This window comes from Eptatretus burgeri, chromosome 12 (genome assembly GCF_056783735.1).
Source record: "Eptatretus burgeri isolate ZD-2024b chromosome 12, Ebu_testis_v1, whole genome shotgun sequence".
NCBI lineage: Eukaryota > Metazoa > Chordata > Myxini > Myxiniformes > Myxinidae > Eptatretus > Eptatretus burgeri.
In genome coordinates, this window is record NC_140972.1 from 95,540,455 (window position 1) to 95,550,454 (window position 10,000).

At 41.5% G+C, this 10,000-nt stretch overlaps 1 protein-coding gene across 8 annotated transcripts in view; it reads right to left on the reverse strand.

Annotated features, from left to right (window-relative positions):
• Window positions 1-10,000, reverse strand: part of LOC147016183 (pyridine nucleotide-disulfide oxidoreductase domain-containing protein 2-like) — a 66,254-nt gene that overhangs the window by 37,103 nt on the left and 19,151 nt on the right. For 7 of the 8 annotated variants that reach the window (XR_015050051.1, XR_015050050.1, XR_015050052.1 and 4 more), the window contains 5 exons: window positions 6,746-6,819; window positions 5,483-5,629; window positions 3,536-3,689; window positions 3,197-3,258; window positions 2,138-2,235 (listed from right to left, as the gene is read on the reverse strand). Coding sequence is in view for 5 of the 8 variants with exons in the window: in XM_085848971.1 (XP_085705097.1) it covers window positions 2,138-2,235; window positions 3,197-3,258; window positions 3,536-3,689; window positions 5,483-5,629; window positions 6,746-6,819 (535 nt within the window). In the remaining 3 variants the exon portion in view is untranslated. The remainder of the gene's footprint in view (window positions 1-2,137; window positions 2,236-3,196; window positions 3,259-3,535; window positions 3,690-5,482; window positions 5,630-6,745; window positions 6,820-10,000) is intronic. The other variant, XM_085848974.1, reaches the window with a different exon arrangement.

Genomic DNA, 10,000 nt, shown 5'->3' on the forward strand with positions numbered 1-10,000 from the left:
GTGCACAAGGCTTCCAGATTCGTAACAATATCTTAAATAGGGATGGATTCAGACTAAACTTGATGGATGCGATGGTTAGGTGACAAGAACAAGCCGATACAATTTTAGTTCAGGTCCAAATCCAGATCCAGCCCATCAGTGGGATACAAACCGTAAACTAATCAGCCTGGTGGAGGTATGCACTCCACCGAGTGACCTTCTAGTTCTCCTCTTTTTCTACTCTGAAATTGAGCCCCTTTGTCCTGTCACCATCCATTCTGCTGACCAACTCTTTTGCATGTATTCCTTTTCTCACCTTCATTATCTTAAACATTTCCATCAGATCCCCTTGTCATCACCTCCTTCCTCAGGTATAAAGCCTTGTCCTCTTCAGCCGCTCCTCATAGCTGAGTCCAGCCTGGCCCAGAATTAATGTAGTCGCTCCACATTGAACCCTCTCAATGGCAGCTACGTCCTTCTTCAGATGTGGTGATAAAAACTGAACACAATATTCCAAATGAGCCCTCACGAAATTCCGATACAATGTTAAAACTACCTCTTTTGATTTACATTTGATACCCCGATGCATACAACCTTAACCCGATGGCCTTCACCTATAGTCACCTGACATTGTGCTATCTGATTACCCTCTCCATCTGTTACCTCAGATCATTCTCCAAGACTGATAGGTGCTCTTTTGGCTTGCTCGTCATTCTCTTAGCTAGATTCCACTTACTCCCACACTGATCCGAGTCTGATTGCAATCCTGTTTGTGATGCCCAATAAATGTCGTCTTTCGGGTCTTCAAGCAGGTGGTGTATCGCCATCTGGTGTCACTCAATGCTCCCCTCCCATCCCCCATCTCTATCTGCAAACGTATCCGCCCCTATTAACCCCACCGAACCCAATCATCGTGTTACTGTGTTTCCTCCCATCCTCTTTTCCTGTTCATTCATTCCCTTACTTATTGTGTCTAACCTTGGCCCACTGCCGCACCATCAGTCCAATGCCTGTTTACTTTCTGTCACCTCGATTTTGTAATTTTTTTTTTTGAAAAAGCACTGAAAGGAACATTTCTATCAAGGTCAGAAAAACCTTTCACAATCTCACCTCGCGCTCCACTACTTTGCTGGTGGTCACGAAACAGCCGGATACGTTTCAATTCTGAAAAACCTTGATGGTTCAGTCGTTCATCACGATCTGTGAGCCGGTTGATCCGATCAGGCCTGGTGTTGTTTTGATCTATTCTCAGAGAACCTGCTGGGACTCCATCACCAACATGAAGGGCAATCAAAAAGTTATATCAATCAGATACTCTCAATACAGTCAGACATCCCAACCATTAAATTTTTATATACCTGCATACGATATTATGCCTGGTGTGGGCTTAATGGTTAGTGTGGTGGGCTTGGGATCCTAGAATCCAAAGCCCACCACCCCAACCGCTAAGTTCAAATCCCACTCGGCTGTTGAATTAATACCAGGTGGGGTTGACTCTGCCAGTTGTCCTTCTGAGGTCGGCAAAATGAGTGCCAGCTTGCTGGTATCCTGTTTCGGAGTGGTGACCCGTCCAGGATTGTACCCAATAGCCAAGGAGACAGCTTAGGCAGCACCGACGCTCTGCACAGAGTATGGTCCCCATGGATGGATGGATTCATGATTAGTTGGAACATATTACATACAGAAAAACAAATGTTGCCATTTCAGGGACTATTGTGAGTATCCCGCACATAAAACATTATAAACGTTGTTCACACCTTCATAACAAGGATGTTGTTTGGTTGTTACGAAGAAGAATGTTAAGGGGATGTATATAAAAACATTTCCTGTGTTTATGTTTATTTGTAGCGAAAGGTTTATGCGTATTTATGAATCAATGTTATCTCAGGATTTTTTTTAGTCATTGGTCACATGTCCGTAAATGATGCGCTCCCCCCTTCGTATGTTGAGTTCTTCGTTAAAATTTTTGTTCTGAAATGGAAGGAAACTTTTTTTTTTCCACATGATTCGAAGTTTGGTTATATACATATTAGTGTATTACCAAGTGACTACATCCTCAGAAGATAGCTCTGTGTGAGCCAAGATACATACATCCTCACCGAAACACAACACTGAGCGGGAGGCAAATGAGTGTTCGTGAACAGGATTAGTACCATACCCGCTTCCTGATGCATAAGGGCTCATATTCGATCCAACCACTGAATCTGTGGCCAGAACTGCCTTCAACAGCTCCGATTCAAACCAGCGGTTCAGGATCTGTCATCAAAAATAAATAATAAAAAACCCAAGCACACGCATGAACATACATCGCTCCCCCTTCCCAGCTTTCCAAATCAGCTCCACAACGTTTTTCCTCTTCAATTAAAGCAGGATGTCAAAATACCGGTATTTCTTTATAAAACAGTGCTTACATATAAACTACAGCAGTTCAGTGAAAAACAAACAAACAAACCAAAAATATTATTACTTGTTATCTCCGCTACCAAAGATGGATGACGGTTACGTTTTCACCACTATCTGTCCGTCTGTGAGCAGGATATCTCACAATGTTGTGGACGGGTCTGGATGAAATTTGGTGGGCAGGTTGTGTGCGATGAGGACGAATTGATTAGATTTTTGCAAAGATCTGGATCCGGATCCGACTACGAGAAGTTTTAAAGCAATTCTTCACCATTGAGAGATCCAGCTAAAAGCGATATAGCACAATATCTCAAAAAGTTGTGGACTGATTTGGATGAACCATGGTGGACACATAAGGTGTGTGACAAATTGATTCAACTTTGGTGAAGATCTGAATCTGGATACGAGAATTTAAAACGTTTTTTGTGATTCTTCACCAATGAGATGTGGGGCCAAAAATTATGAATAGCATGAAAACTCAAAAAGTTGCGGACGAGTTGAGACAAAACAAGGTGGATGAGTTGGTTCGGTGACATGAACAAGTGGATTAGATTTAGATTCAGGTCTGAATCCAGATCTGGTCTATCAGTGGGATACAAAACGTAAACTGTTCAGTCTGGTTGGTGTATGCACGCTACCACAGTAAATTTTGTATTCGGGCTCAAAATGAACTCTTTCTAAAACTGCACCTTCTCCATAACCACTCTTTCACCCACACCTTCAGGTCACGTTACATGCATTCCACAACCACAGGCTCATCGTGAGCCCTTCCTCAAGCTGTAACAAACAGGTGACCTGCGGCCCAACCGATCTGTACCTTGGCTGATGGAGCAGTGAGAATCTCCAGGAAAGATGGAATATCTTTTCCCAATGTCCGCACTAAAAACAAGGACAGAAATCCAAATTACGTGATGCACTGCAGTCGTACAAGACGTCTCTTCAGGCTCAGAGCTTCCTCAGACAAAACACCGACTGGGTGTAAGCAATACTACAAATAAATGATAAACATTTGGTTTATTGATATACTACACCAAGTCTCTAATAGCAGGTTAGGAATTTTGTACTGGGATTCCAAAAACTGGACGGCAAGCACTCGAGTCGAACAGCAAATGGCGCGATGTTGCTTTCGAGTCACTCGACTATTTGCACATCTTACCGGTTTTCAACAAGGGTCTTAGCCCTTTCAATGCCTGCAGGACCTTTCGGGGTGACCTGTGAAACAGGCCAGGAATATCTGGTAGTGGAGAATCCAGCAAAGGGTCCATGGCTGTCACAAATCGCTCCATCGTTTGTACGTAGTCGGGATACATCTGAAGGTACAAATAAAGCCCAATGAAAGACATTCCCAACATAATGAGAAATTAGACGGAACAATCAGAGATTGCAGACCCTCGCCAGTTGTTGTGTTGTTTTTTTGTGGCAGATAAATGGAAGGATTTACTCAATAAAAAGGTCATTCATTGCAAATGAAAGGTCAAAATGGTTTAGTTGTAAAGATATAAAGGTCATAGGTCTGAAAAGTTGGAAAGGTCAAATTGTCTGATGGTCTAAACTAAAGGTCAAAGGTGTGAAGGGCGAAAGGTGTGAAGGGCGAAAGGTGTGAAGGGCGAAAGGTGTGAAGGGCGAAAGGTGTGAAGGGCGAAAGGTGTGAAGGGCGAAAGGTGTGAAGGGCGAAAGGTGTGAAGGGCGAAAGGTGTGAAGGGCGAAAGGTGTGAAGGGCGAAAGGTGTGAGGGGCGAAAGGTGTGAGGGGCGAAAGGTGTGAGGGGCGAAAGGTGTGAGGGGCGAAAGGTGTGAGGGGCGAAAGGTGTGAGGGGCGAAAGGTGTGAGGGGCGAAAGGTGTGAAAAGATCTAAATAGGTTGAAAGAGTCAAAATGGTCTGAAGTGTCTCAAAAGTTCTAAGGTGGTCTGAAGGGTTGGGATTGTCAAAAGGGGTGTAAAGGGTCTTAAAACGTCTAAAAAGGATCGAACGGTCAAAGGGGTTTAAATGGCATTAAAAGGTACGAAAGGTGGACAGGTATAAAAGCCTAAAAGGGTCTAAAGGGTAGAAAGAAGGCAAAGGGGTCTCAAGGGGTATATGCAGTCTTAGGGTTCTAAAATATCCTACAGGATCTTAAGGGTCTCAAAGGTATTGGGGGTCTAAGGGTTCTACAGGTGTAATGGGGTCTCGAGGATTTATAATGTTTTTGGGTTCCGAAGGGTCATATTGATCTTAGGGGATCTTGAGGATCATAGGGGTCTTAAAGGTCTCAACGGATATAATGGTCTAATGTAATTAATATACCTGCTCATGTTCTGTGCTGACAAACAGACAAACAGACCCAAATACAATACCCTCTCCTCTGGTGAGAGTAACTGGAACAGTACTCGGTGGAGGTCATACCTCCCCCAAGCTGAACAGTTTATGTTTTGTATCCCACTGATTTGCCGGATCTGGATCCGGACCTGAACCAAAATTGAATCAGCTTGTTCTTGACACCCAACCAACTCATCCACCTCATTTTGTCAGAACTGGTCAAAAACTTTTTGAGATATCATGCAAAACAGCTTTTAGGCCAATCACTCAATGGTGAAGAATCACTGAAAAAATTATCATATTCTGATCCGGATCTTCACTAAAATCGAATAAATTTGTCGTTATCGCACACCCAACCTATGCACCAAGTTTAGGCCGAATCTATCTCTACAATTTTGAAACAACCTGCTAACAGACGGACGAACAGACAAACGGGTGAAAACATAACCTCCGTTCACCTTCGGTGCCGGAGGTAATAAACTCTCATTTAGCCCCTTCCCATAAGTACACACTGTGAGTCCTTCCCACGAGTTGTGTGCTTACTCGAACGTTCAAGCCCCATAAACCATTTGTCCATTGACTCCTAATGATCTTGTCATTCATGTAAAAAGTACATTTTCATCTCTTAATGTCATTGTTAATCATGTTATGTATGTAGAGCTACTTATCCACTTCAAACCTTCCAAACAAAAATGCTTTTTGCCAATTAGGAAGCAGAAAAACCTTTCGTCCATCAATATACACGATCCTGACGATGTTATTAAACCCTTTCACACCATGCCCAGAATCAATGACATCGTTCCGCTCACCTGAGCATCACTGCGGGAGAACTGAGCGATGTTCTTCTGGTTTTCCTGCATGTCTGAACCCAGGAGCAAATAATGTCCGGGTTGTGTCCCATCCAGCAATGGACAGAATGATAGGTATGGACGGGGAAGGAGAGTGAGACCATGACGCTGCAAATGAACAGACAAGGTAAAGTGGGAAGGATGGAGGAGAACAGCAACATGCACAATGGTGACCTGCCTAGTCTATTACCTTCTTGAAGAAGTTCAGTCACTCAAATGTTTGGTCTTCACTGTCAGCCATGATCTTTCTTGGGTCAACCATTAAAATTATAATTATAATATAAAAATTAAGTCATACACTGTGTCATTTTGCTTTAAACAAGATTTTAACAAACAATTCCTACAAAATAACATGAATATCTTTGCTATTATTGCATAAAATGCAACTCTGATTGGAGTGAGTGAGTGAGTGTGTGTGTGTGTGTGTGTGTGTGTGTGTGTGTGTGTGTGTGTGTGTGTGTGTGTGTGTGTGTGTGTGTGTGTGTGTGTGTGTGTGTGCGCGTGTGTGTGTGTGCATTTGGTATCTCTTTTGGTTTGGTTGTATACCATTTTTAAACCAGAACAAGACTTTGAGGACAGCCAGTACATCCTAAGTTCCAAAGCCTAAAATGATCTTCATGCAATCCATGGTAAGTTTACCCAATGGAATGTATTGAAAAAATTAATAAGTTGTTAAACTCATTTTCCTCTTCTTTTCTTTAAGCACTAGGTGCATACATCACCTCAAGACTTCCTTATTGAACCCCCCAGCTCTGATCTATTTTAACTGGCACAAAAAAAAATATTCCGGTGTTTTTCTATCACAGTATTTTTACCATGGGTTTCTGTAAATAATTTTTATTGAATAACTATTCCATGTTTGCAGGCAAATGTTGTCTCCCAATTCATCCAGTGGAGCATTATTATTAATTCTCCGAGGCTGAGTGAAGCAAGGTCGAGGCTGTTTATTCCTGAAACATGAAACACCCTGCACTGAAACCCATGCCTACAGAAAACAGACTTTTTGGAACTCCGGCCAGGTTTTCCATTCAAACATTGTGTAACTTTGTTAAAAAAATTATCGATGGGAAGGCGCTCCTATGATTAATATTTCGTGTCAATCGCTTAAGGTGTTCCAGAGAAAACGAATTTAAAAATGAATAAATGTTTACTTGTAGTACTGTATTAATATTGTTATTAGTATTGTAAAATTAGGTAAGATGTGACTCATCAGCACATTTTTACCTTCAGCTGCAGGTCTTCATAGATTTGTGGTCTCAGCAAACTCAGCAGGTAAGAAGCCCGAGAAAACTTGAAACCTGAATCACAGAAACATTCAACATAGATTCTCAAAACCTACAAACAGGGGAACGTTAGAGGAAGTGAGTCAGAGGAAGAAAGCAAGTCAGAGGAAGGAAGCGATTTAGAGTTGAGTTGGAGGAAGTGAATTATTGGATGTGAATTATTGGATGTGAATAAGAGGATGTAAGTCAGAGGAAGGAAGTGAGTCAGAGGAAGGAAGCGATTTAAAGTTGAGTTGGAGGAAGTGAATTATTGGATGTGAATTATTGGATGTGAATAAGAGGATGTAAGTCAGAGGAAGGTAGTGAGTCAGAGGAAGGAAGCGAGTAAGAGGAAGGGAGCGATTTAGAGTTGAGTTGGATGAAGTGAATTATTCGATGTGAATAAGAGGATGTAAGTTGGAGGAAGTGAGTTAGAGGTGTCAGAGGAAGTGAGTCAGAGGAGGTGAGTTTGAAGTGCCTTTGATATCGCAACATGTAAATATGCTTCAGCTCTGTTGGATCTGGGGATTTCTGGTACTGGGTGAGTTCAGAAGAGTGACGAGCAGATTGGTCGTTCGCAGTTTTAAAAATGTTGATTCTGATTCCAAATATTTCCGACATCTTTTCCTTCCATGCCAAAAGTTTGAAGTGAGAATTGGAGGAAGTGATTGAGCAGCAATTAGTAAGAAGATGGCAATCCATGATGAGCATCAGTTTACGAGGTCCACATGTTTCCTCAAGTGAGCATTTTCACGTTCTTTCATTGGCTTAGGTGCATAAAGTGCATTCCGAGTGACCTCCAGAAATATTTGGTTTTTACTTCAATGAAGGGTTCAAGCTGTTTCCCTACTGCTCCCCTCAGGGTTATTATTTGTTAATTAGAGGCCCATACAGAGCTCTGGGTAAATCAAGATAAGTCTAAAACTGGAACCAATCCGAGAGGAGTCATCAATCCATCATAGGATACTCAGGGTTGGTGTTACCCTCACAAACTCGAACCATGACCATCAAAGGGCAAGTGATCTGTACGATCCAATGAGAGACTCTTGAGTTGCTGTTTATCCTTCGTAGGAAAGAAAACAGAGATGTTTTGCCACCCTGTCTCCATGGTGATCAAGGAACCTCGGTACTTTGTCTCTTGTGGTCCCACTTTTGTGTGTTGTGTGTTTTTGTAAAGAATATCAAAATCTCTTTTTCTGTTTGTTCATTCCCTTATTGTGTCCAACTGATCGTTGCCTTTTCATACGCTCGCTCATCAAGTTCGTTGAGAGATGACATTGCTGACACAAATAATAATTTTTATTAATTCCTATAACATATCTACAACATTAGATGATATAGTGAAGCCAGAGAGGAGGGGTGGAATAAAGTTTGGGAGCAAATCGATGTGATAAACTGATAATGCGATTCCATTAATTGGGTTTTTGTTCCCGTCCAGAAGTTCACTGTCAGGCACACAGGGATGTTCATCATGATCGTCTGCATGTTGGACCTTCGACAGACAAGAGCATCTCCAAAATGAAATAGCGAGAATACAGGAGCGAATATTTTAGCATCATTTCCCATTTTTTTCAGCTTCCATATGGCCTCCTTTAACTAACCACACCCAATATTAAACGGCCACACCAGAGCGGATGCGCATGGAGCCCTCGCACACCAATGGAGAGTGGTTGGGATATTCAAATCTTTTGCATTCCTTTATCATGATATTACTTATATTCTATTTACTATTCCATAAATAAATTAGTTACAATGTTTCCCATTCACCCACAATATTATTTATATTCCATTTACTATTACATTAATAAATTCGTAACAATGTTTACCAGACACCCACAATAATATTTATATTCTATTTACCATTACATTAACAAATTAATAACAATGTTTGCCATACACCCACAATATTATTTACATTCAATTTACCATTACATTAATAAATTAATAACAATGTTTGCCATACACCCACAATATTATTTACATTCAATTTACCATTACATTAATAAATTAATAACAATGTTTGCCATACACCCACAATATTATTTACATTCAATTTACCATTACATTAATAAATTACTAACAATGTTTGCCATACACCCACAATATTATTTACATTCAATTTAACATTACATTAATAAATTAATAACAATGTTTGCCATACACCCACAATAATATTTACGAGCTGAAACCCCGTCACAGACGGATTCCGTTCATTTAACCACCCTGACCAGCTCACACACACTCGAGGGACATGGACTGGACAGGGTGTGCTTGCCCCCGCCTACTCATCCCCCGCTCCTGCCCCCATTTCCCCCCATCCCACCCCCATTCAATTTGCTTACCCCTGCCCAAAAATGTAATTACCCCGGCCCCGCCTCTTCACTCCCCGACCCCGTCTCTTGATTCCCCACCCCCACTTGCCCCTGGGCCCCCACCCCCCTGTCCACCCCTCACACTCAACACCGCCCAATTCAACCCAGTCCCCGCCCCATTTTCCCCCCGTCTCCCGCTTTCAATTTGCTTACCTCCGCCCAAAAATTTGCTTACCTTGCCCCCCGCCTCTTCACTCCATGCCCACGTCTCTTCATCCCCCGCCCCAGTCTCTTCATCCCCCGCCCCGTCTCTTCATCCCCGCCCCCGTCCCTTCATCCCCCGCTCCCGTCTCTTCATCCCCCACCCCCACTCCTCGCCCCCATCTCAACAAAAAAGTGTTTATTCTGCTTCAGCGTTGAAGTTTGACAATTGCCACTTTGTGCGATGCACTCTTACAGGTACGAAGTTTCTTTCAGTCCAGGTCACAGTACCGAGAAAAACGTGACGCGACCGTGAGGAGGAGCACAAAATTGGTCCTTCAGTATTAATATATAGATATTCTATTTACCATAACATTAATAAATTTGTAACAATGTTTACCATACACTAACAATATTATTTATATTCTATTTACCATTACATTAATAAATTAGTAACAATGTTTAACATACACCCACAATATGATTTATATTCTATATACCATTACATTAATAAATTAATAACAATGTTTGCCATACACCCACAATAATATTTATATTCTATTTACCATTACATTAATAAATTAGTAACAATGTTTAACATACACCCACAATAATATTTATATTCTATTTACCATTACATTAATAAATTAATAACAATGTTTAACATACACCCACAATAATATTTATATTCTATTTACCATTAC